The sequence below is a fragment of the Lolium perenne genome, chromosome 6 (genome assembly GCF_019359855.2).
Source record: "Lolium perenne isolate Kyuss_39 chromosome 6, Kyuss_2.0, whole genome shotgun sequence".
NCBI classification, from domain to species: Eukaryota; Viridiplantae; Streptophyta; class Magnoliopsida; order Poales; family Poaceae; genus Lolium; species Lolium perenne.
In genome coordinates this window covers 230,361,210-230,384,084 of record NC_067249.2, presented here as the reverse complement: position 1 = coordinate 230,384,084, position 22,875 = coordinate 230,361,210, and the positions used below count along the sequence as shown (strand labels likewise).

Here is a 22,875-nt window from a genome sequence, read left to right as displayed (position 1 = left end):
TGTTGAACAGGCCCGGGTTCCTGAGCATCCGGTGGTCCTAGGACGAGATCTTAGACCTCTCCCATCCGGAGATCTTCTGCTTCTCCACGCGTTCGCCGGTGCCGGGAGCGACATTCCTGGTGAGTTTGGTCCGTGGAGGCATGGTGGTGGAGTTGCAGAGCAGAGAGAGGAAGAAGAAGATGGTCGCAGGTGATGCTCAAGGAAGGATAAGAGCAGAGCAATGGTAGGAGCGAATGTTTGTGCGGCGCGGTGAAGGGAAAAATGAAGCCCAGGGTAAGACTTTATAACCTGGAAGACGGCGAGGCTCGACCATTGGATGAACGGGGGAAGATCCTGGACCATACACGTGGCTGCATGGTAAAAAGTTTTACAGTTAATTTTGGAGAGAAGGAAATTACCGCGCGCGTGCCGGGAATATCGGAGGACGTGCAAGTCCCACTCGCGCGACGTGGGGGATGAGCAGAAATTTTGGAAACACATAACAGAGGTCCACCAGAAGATGTGTCTTCCCGAGGTGGCCACACATGGTTTTTTTAGCATTGACGTCATGGCGATGAAAAAATCTTCGAGTTGCTAAAACAATACAAAGTCAGAGGCAAAAATTTCAGGAGCCTATGTTCAGATGCATGCACCTGTTCATATGCTCGGGGCTACTCTTATCAAAAGTATTCAGAAGTTTAGCCTACAACAGAGTGCAAACACTCGGTTGTAGCCTCGGGGGCTACTCCCATTGGGAGCGTTGGTCGCGCACCCGATGAAATATAGAGGAAAAAGAAGGAGAAGTAAAATAACAAGTCAATATAGAGCTGAAATCGAAGAACTTTTACATACATCTTCGAGTTACATATAACTCGTCATGCACTCCCATCGGGAGGTTAATATATTGTTTAATGTGTCAACTCGGAAAAATGAAGAATTCCAGCAGCCGTACAAAGGCACTCGACAATATATTCTCAGAGCGCGTTCGCCGTGGTAAAAACTTTGAATGCCATGACTCGAAAAAGAGTACGCGAAGGTAAGACCCCAGGATCCGTCATGTGCGGTGTGGCATCGCACATGAATGCGCTCTCCCACTTTATCCGTATCAACAGATGTGAAGAAAAATCCCGACGGACACGTTGGGTACTTGATAAAGTAAAGATGGAATTCCATTCACGATAAGTCCTGAAGCGGCGCATGTCGAATTACGCCAGTATCCCAAGTTCGAGTCCAGGGACTTGAGCTTAAAGTAGGTTTATGCGGGTTTTCCACGAGAGCAATTCCTCATTTACCGTTATCCCTGTACAAAATAAAAATTAAGTAAAAAATTCAGCATGACTCGAAAGTTTTATTAAACAGACGTACGATGGAGATTTTACTCGACTCCACGATTCAAGCGAAATCTCGGGGGCTACTGACATAGGTATGCCTAGCAGGCATGTCGAATAAAGTACCCTGGGTCTATAAGAAAGTATGAAGCCCATGAACTCGGAGCTTTGGAGACCCAGAAGGTTAAAGATCTTCGGGTTAGGAAATTAGAGTTATAATAGGAAACTTGTATCAATATAGGAAAGGCCCAACAAGCCCGAATAGTTTCTAACTTATACATCACGGAAAGCCTCGGTTTAATTCGCATCCTATATAAAGGGGAAGCCGAGGGAGGAAGAAGGGATCGAAAATCATTGTAACCGTAGCCACCGTAATCTTGAGTTGAGTACCTTTGTTCGGCTGAACCTTCGAGATCTACTTGCCCTCTACTTCTTACGGAACCCTAAATCTACAATCTGTAGGCATTGATGAGTTAATCCCTCGTCACTAAGCAAGCCAAACAACTATGTGATAGCAAGATATATAACTTTAGGGGCTCGTAGCAGAAAACAAAAAATTCTATCTAGCGCATCTTGTTTCCATAGATCTATCTAGGAGTAATGTTGTAACGGAGATGACATACCCTCGTAGACCGAAAGGGGTTAACGTTTCGCTAGAACGTGGATGATTTAGTCGTACTTCGCCGCCGACCTCAGGGTCAAGTTCAATCCTCCTCGCACAACGTCCAGTGCCGCAAGTGCATCACCTCGTAGTTTCGCACAAATACGGTGATCAACGATGACTCCCGGTTTATCGATCCAGCAGAGAGTGCGGAAGTAGATCTTCTGGATCTGAATCCCAGCCGCGCAACGACATAGTGGGGTGGAGTTGACTCCCTCCATGCACAACTCTTCGAGGAACCACACGCGGGAGAGAATACGGGAGAGAGAGAAAGAGAGAGATGCGCCGCATGGAGGCTCTCATTTTCCCTCAAGGGGGGATTGTGTGTGCTCTCCTCCGCCCAAGCCTCCACTTATATATGGGCGAAGGGGGCAGATGGCCGGTTGGGCCCAAGGGAAGGGGGGCGGCTGGCCAAGGTGGCCTATGTGCCCTAAACCCTAACCCTAGCCGCCCCCACCTCATTGGCCCATGGGAATGCCATCCCCTTAATAGGCTCCCCTCCGGGAGGGGCCCATTAATGAGGGCTGCCTTTTCCTTTATTACATGATTATATATTCAATATTAATTCACTTAATTAATATATAATACATATTATTTAATTTTAAAGTGATCCAAAACTCCCTTCAGATCACTCCGAACATCCTCCAGATCTTCACGGAACTATTTTGGTTCTCTCTTCTCTATTCTCCGGTGTTTCCAATGATACCAAAAACATCTCCAAGCATCACCGAGCCCTTAAGCGTGTTACCCTATGGTTCGGGAACATAAGACATGACCGAGACGTCTTGATAATCCCCAAGTGCAGAAGATCATCGTAGTACAATTCGATAAGTATTTGATTGCGGGTGCTAAGCGTACGAGTAAGCTGAGTAATCTTGTGCCGAAAGAACAGAAACTTTGTCGTATTTTCGAATTTTTACTTTGTTGTTAAACTTTTATCTTAATTAATTGATTGGGATAAGGCTTTTGCCCCGTTTCAAGAAAAAAAATCCCTTCTAGCTGTAGAACTCAGAATACTGATCATTTCCAAGTAATCATCGGTTCGAACAAGATAAGACGAGGCATGCACACCAACATCTGCACAAATCATAACGAGCATGCATCTGCTGCAGCTAACTCATCCTTGCTTAATTTTGAGTGAACTCTAAGCATAAATCGTGTTGCTGCCGAGGCGCTGACATGCTGCATACGTAGGTAGGATTGAATTAGCTACCACGATCCTTCCTTCGCCACACTCTGTAGGATTCCTCAGTAGGGCATTTTCCTCTGAATTATTGCAGACGCAGTACGACAGAAAAACAAATAGTCTAGCGTACGTATATCAGCGTGATGTGGACGAAATGGTTATAATACAGACTACAGACACACAACCAATTTCAGGTGAGACAAAGAATGCAGAAATAATGAGTTCACAAATGCGTAGCCTGATGCGGCTGGTTCCTATAAATAAGCCATCGGACGCACCAGCCACAACAACACTCAGCTCTCACCTACACACCTAACCACTCCCTACTGCCTGCACTGGTTCTTCTTCCTCTTGCACTCTCCTTCCAACCATCAGCATCGGTCGCACATCAAAAGTTCAAATCAATTAGCATCAGAGGAAGGAGCTAGCGTCAGTGAGTGAGTGTGATCGATCGTGGAAAAATGGTGAAGAATGCGCAGCAGCAGCAGCAGCAGGAAAGACTCATGAACGGCGGCAATGCTGCTGCTGCGGCGGCGGCGAGGCAGAGGCAGCATCAGCAGCAGCAGTACAAGGGCGTGCGGATGCGGAGCTGGGGGTCGTGGGTGTCGGAGATCCGGGCGCCGAACCAGAAGACGCGGATATGGCTGGGCTCCTACTCCACCGCCGAGGCCGCCGCGCGCGCCTACGACGCCGCGCTGCTCTGCCTCAGGGGCTCCGCCGCCGACCTCAACTTCCCCGTCCACCTCCCCTTCCACGTCCCCGCCGCCGCCATGTCGCCCAAGTCCATCCAGCGCTTCGCGGCCGCCGCCGCCTCCAGCCCCCTGCAGCCCACCGCGCCGGTCTGGAACGCCGGCGCCGCCGACCAGCCTCGCGGCGGTTACGGCTACGGCGACGCGTCGTTCGGCTCTTCCACGGAGGAGGAGGAGGCCGGCGACAACGGTGCCGATCACAATGACGACATCATGGCGCAGGGCGAGGACGACGTGGACTACGGCGCGCTGGCGGACATCGACGCCTTCTTCCAGTCGCCCAAGTGCATGGACTACTGCATGGACCCCTGCAGCACCTTCTTCGCGCCGGCGCCCACGGCCATGGCTCCCGGCGCCGAGTGGGAGGAGGAAGGTGAGATCAGCCTCTGGAGCTTCTCCTCCTCCTACAACTGATCCTGCTCAAACAACTCCGACGACGAGAGCCAAGGCCATGGATGCCAATTCAAGCTTCCAGTGGTCAAATTCACACTGACACATTAATTACTACTACTACCTACGTGATCAAGAAGAACTGGTCTCGGTAAAATAATCGCGCGCCATGATCAATTATCATCTCATGGTCTCGCGAAAAAAATGATGATTATTTCATTCATAAGTATATCCCTAGTCAAATACTAGTACTTATTGTACGTACTGCTGGTGTACCAGCACGTACTAGGCTAATTATGCATCTGTGGGGGGAGCTCCAATAGAGCTTACATGTTTTAAGGAAGCTTCCCATGGAGCTAACTCCCCTCAACCAGATATATTATTGTAAAAGTTGTTTCTCCAAGTATGCAAGCAATGGGTTTTGAATTTGATGTACTCCCTCGTTTCATGCAGAGATTTGTGAAATTTTAGATGTATCTACACACTATTAGTGTTTAAATACATTCAAATTTTAACAAATTTTACATAACCTTCTAGACGGAGGAAGTACTATTTATGTTTACGGCAATTTTTCTTTCTCATGGAGCTAATGAACTCTGGTCTCTGAATTGCTGCGACATGCATGCTATGATGTAAAAACTGTTTTTCTGCGAGTGCAAGTAACGAGTCATCATGATGTAGTACTTCTATCTTACTTATGTCCAAAGCATTGTCCTGCCTTTTACTAGTGCATTTGAGGTATCATGTGATCTAGTCCACGCAGGATTTCTGGGATCCTCGGTCGTGTCTGCAGCTAACAGTTCAGTGTGGGTCTGCATTAATCTGTGGAGTATTTGCAGACTGCAGTAGAGTGTTACGATTGACTCGACATGTATATTCTTAGATATATTGTGAAAACCTATTCTACTGGATGTATTCTCGATTATAATTCCCTAATTCCCGCGAGAGTTGATCAACTGTTAACTGAATCCATGTGGTTCTGGTCCGAGCTGAGCTGAGATGCTGCAGTCACTACCAAGTAGGGTTTCCAGTCAAAAGCAACATAGAGTTTCCTCTCGCTGTCATGTAAAACAGCTGGTTATCACACAAGATTTAATTCAAGATTATTTATTTTTAGTCGGACAGGATGTGGAAAGCAAGGTAAAAGATATACAGTACTTTTTTTTTTCCCGTTGAAAAGAGTATCGGCTGCGATTCGGGTCCGGCAGTGTTTAGAGCATCTCCAGTCGCGTCCCCCAAACCGTCCCCCAAAGGGATTTGGGGCGCGTCGGACAAAAAAACGTTCCCAGCCGCGCGCCCCAAAGCCCTTTTTTGTCCGGCGCGCCCCGATACGGTGTCCGGCGTCCCGAGCCCGTCCCCGTCCCACAGGGGACGCTCCGGGGACGCCGGACACAACGAAATGAGAGGCGAGGAGGCGCGGGGCCGACCCGTCAGCGGCTCGGACGCTCAACCGCCACACACGTAGCGACGGTGCAGTTGACAGGAAGCGGAACCGTCGCATTGGCAACCGCGTCGACGACGCGCCAACCCCGCCGGAATGGAGCGCCGACTCCTCGGAAGAGCAACCGCTGCTCTCTTCGACTTCTGCGCCGCCGTTCATCCGCGCTCAATAAGACCCGTACGTACGCCGTCATTCATCCAAGCCTCCATCCGACACCTCCAGCGACGATGAGCTACATCTCCCAGCTCCCGTCCGACACCTCCAGCGAGGGAAAGCCTGCTGGCTGGCGCCATTGGTGGGACAAAGCCAGGACGCCGAGCAGCGGCGACGATTCCCCGCCGCCAGTTGACAGCGAGGAGGAATGGCTGGGCTGGGAGGAGGAGGAAGAAGAGAGCGAGGCCGCGGCGGCGGCGGTGGCCCGTGCGAAGGCGAAGGCGGCCAAGGCGAAGGCTGCCAAGGCCAAGGCCGCCAAGGCTAAGGCCGCCAAGGCCAAGGCCAAGGCCAAGGCCAAGGCGCAGCCGACGAGCACCGGCGACGACGACGCGTCGAGCGCCGACACCGCCTCTTCGGAAGAGGTGGCGAGCAGGAAGCGCCACCGCGATGACGACGACGAGGCGGGGCCATCAGCGAAGAAGAAGAAGTAGATAGTTTATATGTATTTAATTATATTTTTTCGAAGTTTTATATATAATTTGTTTATGTTCAACCGATTTGAATATTATTAAATAGTTTCTTTCTAGCCAAAAAAAATACTTTTAATGTTTGGGGCGGCGTTTGGGGGACGCGGCTGGGGAGCGACGTCCCCCAAACGCGGTACGAACAAAACACGTCCCCCAAACGCTCGATCCGGCGCGGTTTGGGGGACGGTTTGGGGGACGCGACTGGAGATGCTCTTAACCAGCCCGCATCCGCATCCCAGCTCTAGCAGTTCGTGTGTTTCCCTGACCGTCTCCGCCGCCGCCGCCGCCGCGTCGCCGCCGTCAGCCATGGGGTACAGCAAGGACGACCTCCTCGCGCGCCTCGAGGTACGTACTGCCACCCCTCTCTCGCCCCCCTGCCTTCCCCGGCCGCTTCCTCCGTGCGCCGCTCCCCCCTGGGCTGCGGAGATCGCCTGTATTGATCCCCATCACCCGCCGCTGCCCCTGGTCGTAGAACGGACGAGGTGCTGCTGTCGAGATTGATTCAGTGGGTAGGAAGCTGTTAATCGTAGCAGGTGAAAGAGGTGGCTACGGCTGAATTTAGTTTCACAGTTGTTACCCACAAGGGGATAGAGTAGGGTTTTAAGATCGAAGTTGCTAAATTGCATTGGTACTTCCTAGCTTTACAATTTTGCAATGCCTGGGCTAACTTTGGTGTCCCGTTTTATGCAGGAGCTTAAGATCGATTTTGAGCGCTACGACCACCCAGTTGTGCTGACGGTCGAGGAGCAGGTCTGTGAACCGTGGAGTTCATGCTTCGTTCTGCAATGGCCTCCAGTTGATGATATACTGTGATTTGCTAACTGAACTTCTGCCATGGCAGGCCAAACATGTGGGGAATCTGGGAGGTGCTTTGACTAAGAACCTGCTTTTGAAGGTATGTATGTTGTTGGAACTAATGGACGGTCAATTCCTTGGAGCCCGATATACTTGTATTCATGCATCGATGTCTGAGAGTTGTCGGTTTCAGGACAAGAAGCACCGGCTGTACATTGTTTCCGCACTTGCTGACACCAAAGTGGACATGAAAAGTAGGTGAATCCGTTGATGTTTACAGTTTTCTGTTGCTTAATTCGTTGTCAGGTCAGTTAATCTGTTTTCTGTAAAATTATTAGTTCTGTCCCAGCGTCTTGGTTTGGGGAAAGGTGGTGTGCGAATGGCTCCTGAGGAAAATTTACGTCAAGTACTTCAGGTCAGTCACCGTTTATGCATAGTTTTGATTCCGTGATTTTGGATGTAAGGTGGCAAGTAGTGTCCTACTGTCCTGTTAGTTTGGTTTGTCAGGTTTACCCAACAACATGTCAAGAATGGCTGATAAAATTTTGTACTCCCTCTTGTCCATAAAAGGATGCCGGAGATTTGTCTAAATTCAGATGTATCTATACGCTAAAGAGTGTCTAGGTACATATAAATTTAGACAAACTTGTGACATCCTTTTATAGATAGAGGTAGTAGTTAATTCGGAAGGTTTCCTTTTTATTGTTAAGATCGCCGTCCTTACAAAAAGCTGCATGTCAAAATTTGTAGCATTGGGTAAATTAAGCAAGAAGTCTTAAGTGACACCATTTATCTAGTAGTAGTAAATTGGCCGAGGCATACAATCAACCCTACTTGCTGGTTAGCTCATTTATTTACATTAGAGTTTCATGTTTTTCCACATGTTAATGTGTTCCTCGCTCCTTGACTATGTCCAGGTACCGTTAGGGTGCGTTACTCCATTTGCGCTATTCAATGAGACCGCGAGGTAAGGTGGCTCCTCCCACCGCCATTATTTTTTTCTACTTCGCAAGCCATACCTTTGACAGACTTATAAGGATGTTGAAAACTGTCCACTTCCTGCGTTCCTAAACAATAAATGGTGCACTGTTTAGGATGGTCCGGTCATGTTATGCCATCATGAGCATGACAGAACTTTCTACTCCATTCCATGTAGGAATGGCAACGGGTCTGCCCCCGCGTGGGGACTGTCTTTTCTTCCCCGTCCCCGTGCTTGTGAAATTCCTCGGTACCCATCCCCATGCCCCACCTTGGGGACTATTTTTTCCCGTCCCCGTCGCCCACCAGGTATAGTAGACCCACAGGTTGCCTGCCCCGGACTCAAATAGACACACAATCATCTAACAGAGATGGATCAGGCTGATAAAAAAAATGCAGGCATGCACTTTTCAGTAGAGAACAACTACATCACTGCTTGTAGCACCAGCAACCGCCAAGTATGAAGCAAGGGGAAATTATTAAATGACACACACAAGACATAAAGAGTACTTGTGTTTGACTCTCATAGTTCACAGGACGACACAGAAGGGTGTGACACACGATTTGACTTTACAAGTAGCAAAATAATTTATTGCAGACCACCAGCAGCAGAGGACCAGCATCTTTTTTATTCTTCTTCCAATATTTGAAGTGATGCAAATGCAACTCAATCACAGACAGGGGCGGAGCTGGCCCTCAAGCCACCGTGATACACCACTCTAATATAGCATAAAATTTTGAAGCAAAATTTGCCACATAAAAATGTGTTAAATGACTTCTAGCATAGATTATAGGAGATGATAAAAGACAATGTATACACAAATGTTCACATAAAACTTGTGGTAGTGGTTTTGTTTTTTAGAACAGACTTTTCCATAGTGTACACGTGTTTGATTAAAAAAAAAATCCATGAAAGAAGTACTATAGGTAGGCCTGGGCATTCGGTTCGCTTTTTTTGGGTTTTTTTAGTAATTGGGTAAAAGGAAGTTAGCCACAATTTTTTTTAAAAATAGAAAATTTCAAAAAAATACTGGCGCAGAAGTTAAAACTGTAGAGTTGAGGTAGATTGATTCGAAGGTGCTTGCGGACGATCAAAGAGAAGGGGAGAGGGATCGAGGGCTGGGGTTAGGGGCTAGGGCGGTTTGCCGTCAAGTCGGTGAGGGCAGTTGCTCGCCTGCCAGCGTTGGCATGTTGGGGGTCACCCGTTGCCAGATTCGCCAAGTCGTCTTGTCCTACTTGCAGTTGCCAGTTCTACTTCGGCTAGGTGTTGCCTGGTTGCCTGCTGTATTTTTGTTGGAAAGAAATAACAGGCGAACGCGAGAGATTTGTGGCCACGATGTGACAGCACCATCTGCACACGATTTAGACCCAATGGTGCACAAAAATCCAAAATAAAATAAAACCTGTGGAAGTTGCCGTGGCCCACTAGAAAAATAAGCTGGCAACTTTTACTTTCCATAGCGCGAGAGAAATTGAGCGGGCAAGTTTCACCAATATATTTTCCGTTTTTGTTTGACTGATCGAGCCGACAACACAGGAGAGAAGGTACACATCGATGTTGATCCGTTGGTGCCTGGGGAGGGGGAATCGTGCGCGCGGTTCGCCCTTTTGTGCATGGCCGCGTGAGTGCAAGTCTGTGCGTGTGCGCTGGAAGGCAGACGTAATCAGTTCCAGAGGATAATTCAATTATTTCAAAAAATAACTCTAGCCGAAGCAAAAGGCCATCACTAGGAAGGCAATCATACAGCTTCTCAACCTTTTTTGCGCGCTCAAACACAGCCTTATAAGGTAAAGCAGTACTAATCATGGTGTAAACAGAGTTCCGTTAAGTGCTATTTTTTTTTTTCCATTTTAACTTTCAGTAAGCAATCTCCTCAAATTTCTTTACTCTTTTTGATGTGGCTGTCCAAAAGACTACACTCATACAGATTTGCTCTGTAGCAGTTTTCATCACATCCAATCCATATTTAACTATTAAATGCAGAATATCTGCACAGCAACACATATGAAGCATCATACCTTTCAGCATTAGCTTCTCTGTCCCTAACTTCATCACCAACAAATCAACTGCGTTGTCATTTGTGGTACATTTATCAAAAGTCACAGCAGAAAGCTTCTATCAAGATTCCAATGAGACTCTTAGAGTTCTTCTGCTATAGCCTCTGCCATATTTGGAGCTGGCACATAATAAATGGACCTAAATAAAACAGAAGACACCATTGACGGTTTATTAGAAAACAGATTAACAAGTTCAGAAGGAAATATTTATACTCTTTGTACTGCATCATAGGATTCATATACCTCATACAAACACTCCTAAGTTTCCAATTATCATCAATAAGGTGGGCTGTGGTAGTATCCCTTCTTTTGATTATCAGATGTCCATACATCAGTTGTGATGGCCACTCTGGATCTGTAAGTAGCCATGAATTCAATTGCCGTCTTTCTTTCTTTCTTCTTTGTAATTATCAATAGTGTCCTGCCTATAAAATTGAAATCGAGAATCAAATTTTGCATTAATATAAATTGAAGTAATGTACAACATAACAATGATGGATAGGTCCTGAAGTGCATACCTAATAGTGTTCCGTGTGACCGTTTTGAAGAGCGTCTGAAGTGCTCTAACAAATCCGTGAAACCCTGTATGATCAACCATAGATAACGTATATTCATGTAACACAATCATGCTAGCAAGCTCCCTCCTAGCAATTTCCTGATCGAAAGTGTAGTTCTCGACTGAATTATTTCCTTGATCTCCAATAGCCTTGGCCTCAACATCTTCTTGTCCCTCACCATCATCAGATATTTGTACAGCCACGTTAGCACTTTCCTCTTCACTTGTTGCATGTTCTTGAACATCATCTTTTGCCTCTTGGCTTTTGTCGGCACTCCCACTAGGTTTGCACAATATTAAAAAACTGACCAATGACTTGAAACAACTGAATTTCAGTAGTATCAAACAACATGCCAAATTGCCGACTTCTTAGATTAGATCAATGACTTGAAACAACTGAAACTACTGACCAATTACATGTCCCAGAGAATAACAGTACATAGTGAATCAATACAACAATGACGAGGTGAAATATCTAGGAAATCTAACTTCGCGGAGTTCTAAAACTGAAATTTGTAATGAAAGGTCAGTGATGGAAGTATTGAGTATCAACTAATTTAGTTCCTAGGTTGTGTTATATGGGTGCAAATTAGACTGCATCATACTTCAGACTTGTGCCTCCAAAAGTTCAGTAGTGATGCCAAATTGTTTAGAGAATTTTTTTCTGTATTGTCCTTGAATGGATTCTACTGAAATTCAGTTGTTTCAAGTCATTGGTCAGTTGCTAGTCTGACCATAATATCAACAATAGATCTGTACATAACCTTCAGCTCGATTAAAATTGATTATGTACTAAGAAGTTGTCAATTTGGCATGAGAAGTTAGACACTCAACAATAGATGGGGCTCCGTGGGGTTCGGGTCTGGGGACTAGTGGAACGCTACCCGCCCCACTCTACCCGACGGGGAGGCTATGGTGGCATGAAGGTCCCCATGGGGACAAATTACATACCACCTGGCCCCTAATGGAGGAAAACCTTGTCGGGTTCCGGTGTAAACTGTCCCCATTGCCATCCCTATTCTATGTGTTCAGTTTGAAGATGAGAAATTGTATTGATGAACCAGCTGAAATGCTTATAGCCATATGCAAGATTATTTGGAAGCTCTTTGATTTTCACGTGTTCCGTATTTGTCTTTCGTATTGATCTGTATTACTGTCCTATATTATATTTTTTCTTTGCCTTCCCAAGTACTCTGCTGTTAATGATTCATACACTTTTTTGCAGTGCTGTCTCATTATTACTGGACCAAGGGTTCAAGTCCAAAAAGAGCTGCTACTTCCATCCACTGACAAATGATGTGACTATTGGTATGAAACATTCTACCATCACTTCCCTCACTTATAATTTTTCGCTACGTGCATTTAATAAATAGAATCACACTGTTATGTTACCACACTTTCGCAAAGGCTGCCCAGATGATATATCTTTGTATGGCTAATATTAAGCATTTTGGCAACAATTGAGGGGCGCTTAATGCTGAACTTTTGATTAATTACTTGCTAATTCCTGATTAATTCATCTCAGCTCTCAGTTCAAGCAACCTTGACAAGTTTCTCCTCTCCATTGGGAAGCAACCAGCTTATGTAGACTTGGAGGTAATCTTTGGATCACCAGCTTATCATTTCTTAGAAATATTTGAGAGACTAACATCATTGTTTTAATCCAGGCCTCACCAGTGGTAGGCAAAGATAATCCTCCTGATCTAGCAGATCTTGTGCCTACTGGTGCACTCAGTTTCCCAGAAGAATCAGTTGAGAACGTGGCACCTACACATGCTCAAACCAAAGACGTGCCCAAAGAAAAAACATGTCTACCAGGTGAGCCATTGCCATGCATCATGTTCTTTATTTTCTGTGCGTTGGTCACACATTTTTTATTTGTATAAACAGCTATATTGGTAAACAATGCTGACTGGTTCAGTTGTATGGTCCTCTGATGAATCAACAAAATTTAGTTGTCTCGCTCTGTTCGCTATCTGCTACGCGGCACCGATACAGACACGGGTATCAGTATCGGGCCGATATGGATACGGAAATACGTCATTTTGAAAAAACACCAATACGCAGATACGTTTTAATAGTTTTTAAAATCTAGAATGTACTAGCTAGAAACAAATCAAACAATAAAATAGCAGGTTACCTTGTTCCTAAGCATCCAAAATCCAACTCCAAGCTAGCTTCCACGTTCCAACTACAAGAGTACAAGACCAAAGACGGACAGATAGAATGTTAGTTAACATTTTAACACTCACTCATCACTTGAACAGTAAGCTTGTAATTTAAATAATGAATGGAAACAACAGTGGAGTACAACACTTGACAATAACATAAATAAGTTCAATATTACATAGGACTATATGAGTGGCAGACTTGCAGTTCAAATATTACATAGGCTGATAGCAAATAGCAGTTTAGATAAGTGGCAGACTGGCAATACAAAGTTGGACATATTACAATGCCACATAATACATGAACATTTAGGCTTCAATGCTTCATCCTCTTCCTCCAAATTGAGCACCATGATTGGTCCACCATGCCAATGGGAAGATGAGGCTGGTTTGGCTGATCAATTTAATAGCCAAGCTATGCAATAAAGGAATTGATGAACCATGATTGGTCCACCATGCCATTGGATTGCTCATCCATCTATCATTGATGGACTCATGATCGTTAAATTCTTCGGAAGAAGTGGCAAACCTGGTGTACTCTTCTTTCACTTTTGCCAATTCTTCTTCAATTGGGGAAAACTTCCTGAAACATTTCCTCATTCTGGACACCTCCTCATCCTTGTTCTGTGTGTGTGTGAGTATCTTTTCCCTGACTACCTGCAGCTTGAACTTCCTTTTGCAGAACATTCTCTTTGTAAACTTCCCACTCAGGACTAATGACCATGTTTTGGAGAGAGCTCTTCACTTTAACAAGCCTGTCTAACATCACCACAATTGAGTTTGTGTAGCATGCCTAGATTGGTGTGGTTGTTAATGGGTGTGAGCGAAGTTTCTGTAGCATGTACTAAAATATAATGCAAGGAAACATAAAGGTAATATGTATCACCAGTATCATTGCTAGTCATGTTGGGTACTTTGAACGATGTCTAAGACTGTGCCGTCAAAGATGGAATGAACTTGCACTTGATATGGTTGTCGAACTAGGGTGGAGAGCTGCGAAGACATGTTTGTTACTTCCTAGGAGATCATCTCCCTGTTTGTCATGTACCTTTGTTTGTCCACCAGCAAGAGAGTACACTGCCTGTCAGCTAGAAAAATTTAGGTATTTACCCAACAGCTCATTTCTCCATGGAAATGGCCAATTGTGTGGGCCTGTGGAGCAATAGATCTGGTACAATCTGGGTAATTTGGTTTACCTGACATGTATGGTCTAATATACCTGGAATATTACCACACATTTCTTATCAGGATAGAGACTAGCCAACCGTAGCACATCAATTAATTTCTAGGAGTAATTTGATTTCTGAAGAAATATCTGTAAGTGGTTGCACGAGATAGGAATACTGAATACTGTGCAGGGAGAATACACCATTTTTTGTTGCTTATTGTCCTATGCTTCTAGGCATTCAACATTATTTATGAGCTTTCTGAAGCTTTTCAACTCTCAAGAGTAAATATGGCATTTCTGTTCTTCAGATGTGAAAGCTAAGCCCAAAGTTCAGAACAAGGTGGCATCAAGTTCAGAGGGTAAAGTTCCTACTAATGGTGCAAATGTTGAGAAATTTGTAACAGATGTGCTTGAGATCATCTCCCCATTGTTCATATCTGAGGTAATCTAGTGACCTTATCATGTAATTTTTCTTAGATGGTGCTTGCCCCTTGTGTTGATAAGTATTCTCCTGCAGGTATCAAAGAAATTGAATATTAAGGAGGATGAGCTTTCTCCAATATTGGATGGCCTTAAAGAACGAGCGGCTCTAAATGTCGATAGTTTAGCGGTTAGTTTCTCTTCTTCTGTTTGTTAGTAACTAGCATTGCTTATTACTCCAAATGATATAAATTAGAAATCCTGGCTTCCACTAAAAGTAACTGGACTGTGGATGCTGCTAAAGGATGGCATAGAGTACAGAAAATTGCATCTCCCGTTCCAGCACATCACATTATGTTTTTTCCATGGGAAATTCCAATCTTAGCTTGATAAAATCATACTTAAGGTATCTCTGTCATTGTGCTAAAAGCGGATGAATTAAGATGATATCTTGAGCCATGTGACAATATAATTATCTACTCATAGGAGTCCATTGTTTCAGATGCAAATAGTTTATCCTCCTGCTGTCTGAGTCATGTTCATGAAAAATTGTCGGTATGGCAAGATAGAATTAATTCGCCTTGCTTCACACAAGTTCTGTATGGTGTATTGCACTTTAGACTTCAGTTAATCTGATCCAAAGTTCAGTTTATCCCCGTAGTAGACATGTGGAGGGTGTTTTGATGATATATGTGACACATAACATATACATTGCGACTGCGGATGTCTAATGTGAATGTTTAAATGCAGAGTTTGTTCAAAAGTGCAGCATACACCACAGGATTTGATGCCGGCGTCAAGACTATGCTCAATTACGGTAAAAGTGGATTGCCCTCCCGGGAATAAATTGGTTAATTCGATACAAGAGACAGTGGGTTGATTTTAGTCAATTTTGTATGCCCATCAGTGTAAAATCTAACCATAGTATATATACTTATTCGTTGATGTTCCAATTTGATATATCACTTGAAAGTCTTGGTGAATGGTGATTGTTTTTGGATTTACTCAATTGCTTTCACTCCTGCTGGGAGATTACGGTGCGGGACTGCTTCAGTCGCTAGGTTCTCTTCAACTGAGCTATAGAATAAGAACTCTACATACATTGAGCGTTGCATAGTTACATTTTGGGCCGTTCTTTTCCACCATGTCCAGTATTGCATGGATTGCATCAAAGTGACCTCTATTTCATCTACAGCTTCTAATTACAGTAGCAGTTCTGCAACTCCAGTGCGTCCAGAACATCCACCATTGCGGTTGAACTCTGCATAATATTTACAGGGGCTTCGTGCTTTACCTGCAATTAATTGCCGACAAAATTTTGAAGTCAGTAAGCATGTATGTGTGGCAGATCTTTGTTGATTGCATGAATGGCAGGGACCTGCTTCTCCAAAAAAAAAATTGAAGGGGCAGCAGGTACCTGATGACTTGACCAAATGTTGAGGTTTTCTTGGCATAGTGACTTGCATCCTGCTATAGAAGAAACAGAGAGCGCCACCACGCGTAGAAAGCTGAAAGAAAAATGCAAAAATCAGAAGAATACATTAAAAATCTTCATGTTTTTTTTTTTGTGTTGGAAAAAACAAGCACCCCCACCCCCCAAGAAAAGAAGAAAAAGGAAAGCGAGGAAATTATTAGTACATGTTCTTGCACTGAGGATTAGGAGTACATTAGTGGGAAGCAGAATCGGAGATTAGAGTTTTCAGATGGCTCTGCCTCTTTGGGTTTGGTCAGACAAAGAAAGAGAAGAAGAAAACAGAAATAGCGACGACAACGAAAGACTGGAGTGCCGACAGGTCATTACCGCCGGCGTCGCCCGCGTCAGGCCTGCCGTGGGCGTGGCCATGCCCATGCCGGCCGTACTCCCAGCCGTCGTCCGGGTCCTCCGTTCCGCGCGGCGGCCACATCCACGACAAGGGCCCCCACCTCACCATCGTCGGCGGCTCCCTCCGTCCAGCTTGCCCGTTGTCTCCACCACGGCCGCCGTTATTGCTACCGCCGCTGCCACGACGTGCGTTGGAGGCGGCGCCGCTGCCGGGCAGCTGGAAGCGGCAGACGGGGCAGGAGTTGTGGAGGCGGAGCCAGGGCACGATGCAGTCGGAGTGGTAGACGTGCTTGCACGGCAGCTGCCGCGCGGCCTCCCCGAGCTCGAAGTCCTCCTTGCACACGGGGCACTGCGAGTGCGAGCCGCCGTCGTCCGACATGTGGGTGGAGGTGATCCGCACCGTCGGGAGCGAGTCGATGGCCGATGTTGCTGCTGGTGCGGGCCCCGGCCGGTCGTTCTGGGTGAGCTCCTCGACGAGGCTGCTGAGGTCGCCGCCCGTGAAGTAGTCCCCCGGGTCGATGGCCGGGGCCGCGGACGGGCGCCGCGGTACTGGAGCAGGCGGCGGAGGGGAGGGCACGCGTCGGCGTGGGGGTGCAGGTGCAGGGACCCGCCCCGGCGCTGAGGATAGCGGTGGAGGTAGCTGGCGGAAGGCGCGTCCTGGCAGCGCGGGCGTGCCCCCGACGCCGGTGCCGTGGACGACCCAGCTTCGCGGGTTCCCGTCGTAGTGCGACGGGGCCAGGTGGTAGGGGAAGAAGCCCGGCGGCGGGAGCGCGGGGCGCGGCGGCGGGTCGATCTCGTGGAGGAAGCGGCCGTAGCAGCGCGGGCAGAAGACGTCGGTGGACGGGTAGGAGATGATGCGGAGCGCCCTGGCGCACTCGTAGCACCAGTACATGCGGCACGTCCGGTGCCGCACCCCACCGCCGCCGCCGCCGCCGTACCCAGGCATCATTGTCGGAAACCTTTCGAGTCGGTGATGATGGATGGGCTAGCTAGGTGTAGGTGGAGTGCTCGCTGGTTCTTGGGAAGCTGAGAGGTTGCGTCGGATGCATGGGGCGCGGGGGAGGATGGTTTTAAAGCAACGTAAAGGATAGCTAGGATGGTTTTAATGCATGCAGCAAGGGTAAGAGAGACTGTGTGACACGGGCGGGAATTAAAGGATGGCTTTGCGGGGGAGACGAAAGCGATTCTGCGGCGATCTTGGTTGGTGACTTGGTGATGTATGAGGCTGTGTACATGGTTGGCGGCCGTGGGTGACTTGTGCGTGGTGCCAACTTAGGCGAGGCTGCAGGTTGCTTGCCGGCCAGGAGGAAGAAGAGGCCAAGAGGGTGGCGGAGTACGAAGGCTGGGGCTTGGGGTGGCGGTGGCGGGAAGTAACTGTGGATCCAATTCCAATCGATTGATTGGGGGCTGGAAGGGGAAAATGATTAAATGATGAGATCAACCGACCTTTCTGCAATTCTGCTACATCTGCGGGCAGTTTTCACGGAAATTCCTTAGAGCATGTCTAACAGGTCCCGTATTTTTTCGCTCCGTAAAACGCGAGTAGAGGGCCCTGTATCCGGTTTTCACCGGCCGGAAACTCGGACGAGCTAGCAGAACCCGTATCTCCACCCCGTAAAACAGAATATTCTGTTTTTAGGGGGGGGGGGGGGGGGGGGTATACGGGTTCTGCTAGCCCGTCCGAGTTTTCGGCCCCTCAAAACAGGGTTTTAGACAGCAATTTGCACAACAATTTCACATCAAACATAGCACATCCAAAATATGTGATGCATAATTTATAGTTTTAACATCACAACGCGATCATAGGCAATGTTCAAGCCACGGAAGTTCCCAAATGTGATCAAGCATCAACGAATCCATCGCCACCGGCGCCACCGCTCGCCGGAGACTCACCTTGAGCACGAGCTTGACGCGCAGGCTTCTTCCTCGCAATGATGTCCGCCTTGGTCTCGTTCCACCACGCCAGCTGATCCTCGTCCATGCCGTCGGTGCGCATCATCATGATTTCCCTCTCCTCGGCCAAGAGCTCCTTCATGACCTTGGCTTCTTTGGCTGCGATCATCTTCATGTCAAGCTCGGCCTTCAACTTGGCATCTTCCCTCCTTGCTTGCACCTTGGCAAGCTTCACCTCACTCTTCTTGTCGGTGATGAGGAGCTTGGTCTCCAACGTCTTCATCGTCAATGCCTCCTTGGACTTCATGAGTTGATCCAACTTCTCCCGGAAGCTAGCTGCTTCAAGTTCTACCTTCACCCTCTCCTTGGCCTTCTTGTTGCCCTCGGGCTTGCCGGTGTTTCTCCCACTCATGTCCTCCGCTTCATCATCCATGGTGAGAAGTGCCTCCTTCTTGCACTTTGGCTCGTTGTCCCGCAACTTCCACTTAGGAAGATGTTGAAGGATGGAAAAGCAATGATGAAATTGAAATTCCTTGTTCTTCGAGCCGACCATGTCCTTGTACCGTTGTTGAGCATACTTGGGCTGCACAACAATAGTATGAGGAGATGTTTCCACATCATCAACACATAATATGGATAGCTTGTGATGTTTCCACATCATCAACACAAGGAAAACTTACATAGTCCTCCGGCACGCATCCACTAGGGGGGTTGTCGGCCACTTGATCCATGGCAGCACTCCAACGAGAACAAGCCGGCTTGATGATGTTCCATCGGCCTTCAAGGGAGCGGTAGGATCGGTCCGCCATGCTCTTCGTGCGAGGCTTCAGCTGGTGGTACAGATCCTCAATGCGCTGCCAATAGCGCTTGCCGCCTTGGTCCACTCCGGTGCACGCATCCATCCCCACCTTGCTCCAAGCACGGACCAAGATGGCGTCTTCGATCTCGCTGTAGTTGGCCGTGCGTGGCTTCGGCGTCGACGAAGAACCGGCGGCAGCCAGATCAACCTCAACCACCTCCTCCTCGTCACCCTCCTCCTCCTCCTCATCAATCTCTTCGACGTTGCACTCCCCATCGAATGCATCGATACCGGCGTCCAAATTCACCGCGGAACCGTTGAGCATGTCCATGTAGGATGTTGTGGACTCAACATCGAACACCTTGTCTACGTCCATGGTGGATGGCGGCGGCGCGGGCGGCGCATCGGACGGAACGGAGGGAGGAGAGGGCGTGGCCTTGGAGGGCAGTGGAGGCGCGAGGCCGATGCGGCTGATTGCCTTTGTCCGCACCTTGGCCGGCGCAGCGCCCCCCGGCCCGGCCGCCTTGGTCTTCATCCTGCCCGCCTTCTTGGCAGCCAGCGGGGCTTCGCCCGGTGAAGCTGCGGCCGGCGAAGCTGCCGCCGCCGCAGGAGCTTCGAAGAATTGCTTCGGAAACCTCTTCCTCTTCGACGGGATGGTGGCGGAGATCATGGCCGACACCACGCCGGCGTTCGGCGCAGCTCCGACGGGGACATCGACCACCGCGGCGCGGAGGAGATGCATCGCCGGCGGTAGGCGGCTCTTGCGGACGATCCATGGCAGCGGGATCCGGCTGGGAAGGGCGCGGGGGAGGAGATCGGGCGGCGGCGGCGGCGGTTGGCTTCAGCGAAATGCTTCGCGCGCAGTGGAGTGGGCGATACTGGTTTCGCCCACTATCCCCGCTCCCACCCTGCACAAGTAGGGGGCGACGACCCGCCCCGTAATCGAAAACAACAAAAAATGATGCGGGGCCGTTTTTACGGGGCGTGCTAGACGGCCGGGTAGAGCCGAAACCCTCAAATCGGCGGTTATTATACGGGTTTTCCCCTTTTACGGGGTCTGTTAGACCTTCTCTAAGGGGTCATGGGCTGATACGTCAGTTTCCAGATGGCTAAACTGCAAAAAGTACAATGGACCGCACGAACCGTTTTTCTTTGACTTGGCGGTCGCAGATGATGTAATTTGAGCGAGAAGCAGGGGTAAATTTTGACGGACGAACAAGAAGCCTTATTTTCTTTATTATTAGGTATAGATAATAGATTTATGTACAATTTTTTTTACAATTCCCAAGTGCAAAATATGGAGTTTTAATGACGAAATTACAAATAAAACAGTTCAACATGTCCCACCCTAGTATTCAGTAAACCATATTTAATGGACAATTTCCGAGTTTTACTAATTTTCAAGCAACCTCGATGATTCTCCCCCCTCACCTGACTTTATGTCGATTTAATGAAAATATGGCGAATTTGAACTACATACGCGGGATAGTATGAATTGTGCGCATGGCAAACGGAACCGACTATTCCTCAACCTTGTGCACGACAAAATAAACCAGTAACTCCATTAAACACCACCTACCGCCCTTAATTATCACCCCGGCGGCTTGGCTGCATGAAAACATCCCCCACCCACCCCAACACAACTCATCCTCGTCCGCGCGAAGAAGATTCCCCTCCCCGTCGTTCTTCTCGAGACACACCGGCGGTCAAGTCGATCCACGGTAGGGCTACTATCTCTAGTTCGATCATACATCGAGAAGACGGACTAACAATTTTTATTTTCTTGATGTTGCTAATTAGTTTTGTCAGTATGCTCGAACTAGTTGGCACTTTATATTTTCCGCTCAATTTGCCCTCGATCGATTTGTTCGTTTGCGTGGGTATAGTCAATCTTGCACTCGATCTATTAATTTGCTGATATGCCATGGTAGAGTTGTGTACTCGATTTGTTTGCTAAAATATCAATGAGCATTTTTAGTTTTGTACTCGACATGATAGTTGAAATGCATAATCACATATAGTTTTGTACTCGATCGATATACTTTTGCTACTTCGCCTTAAATTAGTCACCATCCACTATATCTCATAATTAAACAGATGGACAGACCTTGGATATTGCATGGACACTTATCTTCTTCTTCATATATAAATGGTGTTCAACACTTTATGGGGTTTGTTAGAGCTCATGAAGGTCACAACCTGGAGGTGTATTGCCCATGTTGCAAATGTATAAATTGTGAAAAGAGGCCTCAACATAAAGTGGAATATCTGAAAGGACGAGATGTCGCCTAGAGGGGATGAATAGGCGATTTAAAAACTCCTATGGATTTGGCTTGTAAGAATACGGAATTAAACTAACGTTTATTTTACAAGCACAAAACCTAAATATGCTACGCTCAACTAAGTGCAACAATAACAACTAGAGCTAAGAAGATAGGCACAATATATATAAGAACAACATGTGATAGCAGGATATATGAACTTCAAGCTCGATGGCTATCACAAAGGAAAGTAAACTCGGGTGTAGAAATAATCGAGGCATGCGAAGACGAAGATAATGTATTCCCGTTTTCCCTTCCTTGGAAGGAAGGTACGTCACGTTTGGAGAGGTGTGGGATCCCACGAAGGATTTCCCAAGCGCCACGAAGGCTCACCTTCTTCTCCGAGCCAATTCCACGAAGGATAGTGGCCCTTTCCTTATGGCTAGCTTTTCCTACACTTCGAAGATGGCAAGCTCCAAAACCACTTCACAAGCTCCACGAAGGAGAAGCCTGGGCCTCTTCACAATCTTCCATGAAGGGGTCACCGGGACACCAACCAAGCCAACTAGGAGGTCACCCTCCAAGAGTAACAAGCTCACGGTCTCCCACTCGAACAAATCGTGGTGGAGAGCTCAACACTATGAAATGATGCAAATCAAGAACACCAAAGGTGTTCGAATCCTTCACACTCAAATCCCACCAAAGAAACAAATGCTAAGATGGAATTAGAGAGGAAGAACAATGGAGGAAATCAAAAAATGACTCCAAGATCTAGATCCCAAGAGTTCCCCTCACTTAGAGGATAAATGGATTGAACGAGGTTGTAGATCTAGATCTCCTCTTTAAAATCCCCCAATAATATGCAAGAATCATAGGAGGGAAGGGAGAGGAAGCAAGCTAAAGAGGTTCAACGATGGTGGTAAAAAAACGTGCTCAAGAACCCTAGAAAACTGTTGGGGAAGAAGCCCCTTTTATAGCCAAAAGAAATATGACCGTTTGGGGAAAATCTGAGAGTTTTAGGGCATCCTGGCGGGAGGGATGGCACGCCGGCCGTGGGACCGGGCAGCCTGGTGGGCGAGCCGGTCATGTCGGGCGTAGCACCGGGCCAGCCCGGCAGAAACCGGGCGAGACACCAGGCGGTTACTGAGTGCCCCCTGGATTGTGTCCGTTGTGCACTGGTGTGGGAATTGGCCTGTGCACTGGCGTGGTGCCGGGTGGGCCGGTGGGGCGGCCGGTCGACCAGGAGCCTCGCCAACAGGAAAACATGTTTGCAAAAATAGTGATAACTTTTGCGTCCGGACTCCGATTTCAATGATCTTGGGCTTGTTTGAATCATAAGAACAAGACCTACAACTTTATGCATAGAAACATCATTTTCCACCCATGGAGTAAAAACCACAAGATGAATGTTTTGACCTATCTATAAAAGAGACGCCGATAAAACCTCCAAACTCGAAAACGCGATAGAAGATGCATACGGATTCCGTTTTTGATGAACTTGGGCTTGTTGGAAAGCTAGAAAAAAATCTCAAGAAACTCACAT

General features: G+C 47.4%; 3 protein-coding genes across 4 annotated transcripts; 2 read left to right on the top strand and 1 right to left on the bottom strand.

Moving 5' to 3' along the window:
• Positions 1-3,428: 3,428 nt before the first annotated feature.
• On the top strand, positions 3,429-4,728 carry LOC127305951 (uncharacterized). Its single transcript, XM_051336549.1, has one exon. It carries the CDS (start codon positions 3,616-3,618, stop codon positions 4,315-4,317), a length of 702 nt encoding a protein of 233 aa, XP_051192509.1. The 5' UTR covers positions 3,429-3,615; the 3' UTR covers positions 4,318-4,728.
• Positions 4,729-6,612: 1,884 nt separating this feature from the next.
• LOC127305949 (uncharacterized) lies at positions 6,613-15,561 on the top strand. The gene is made up of 12 exons (XM_051336547.2): positions 6,613-6,759; positions 7,105-7,164; positions 7,256-7,309; positions 7,403-7,463; positions 7,548-7,624; positions 8,127-8,176; positions 12,027-12,109; positions 12,327-12,397; positions 12,469-12,619; positions 14,446-14,579; positions 14,655-14,747; positions 15,308-15,561. The coding sequence occupies exons 1-12, from the start codon at positions 6,622-6,624 to the stop codon at positions 15,401-15,403; spliced, it is 1,068 nt and encodes a 355-aa protein (XP_051192507.1). The 5' UTR covers positions 6,613-6,621; the 3' UTR covers positions 15,404-15,561.
• A 64-nt stretch (positions 15,562-15,625) lies between these two features.
• LOC127305950 (E3 ubiquitin-protein ligase RING1) lies at positions 15,626-17,469 on the bottom strand. 2 transcript variants are annotated; one of them, XR_007854252.2, is made up of 3 exons: positions 16,359-17,459; positions 15,975-16,065; positions 15,626-15,851 (listed from the first exon to the last, which is right to left on the bottom strand). XR_007854252.2 is itself a non-coding variant. In XM_051336548.2 (3 exons), the coding sequence occupies exons 1-2, from the start codon at positions 17,326-17,328 to the stop codon at positions 16,028-16,030; spliced, it is 1,008 nt and encodes a 335-aa protein (XP_051192508.1). In that variant the 5' UTR covers positions 17,329-17,469; the 3' UTR covers positions 15,626-15,851; positions 15,988-16,027. The 2 variants fall into 2 exon arrangements, 1 of the variants encoding a protein (XP_051192508.1); XM_051336548.2 differs by having other exon boundaries at positions 15,988-16,065; positions 16,359-17,469.
• Positions 17,470-22,875: the final 5,406 nt, after the last annotated feature.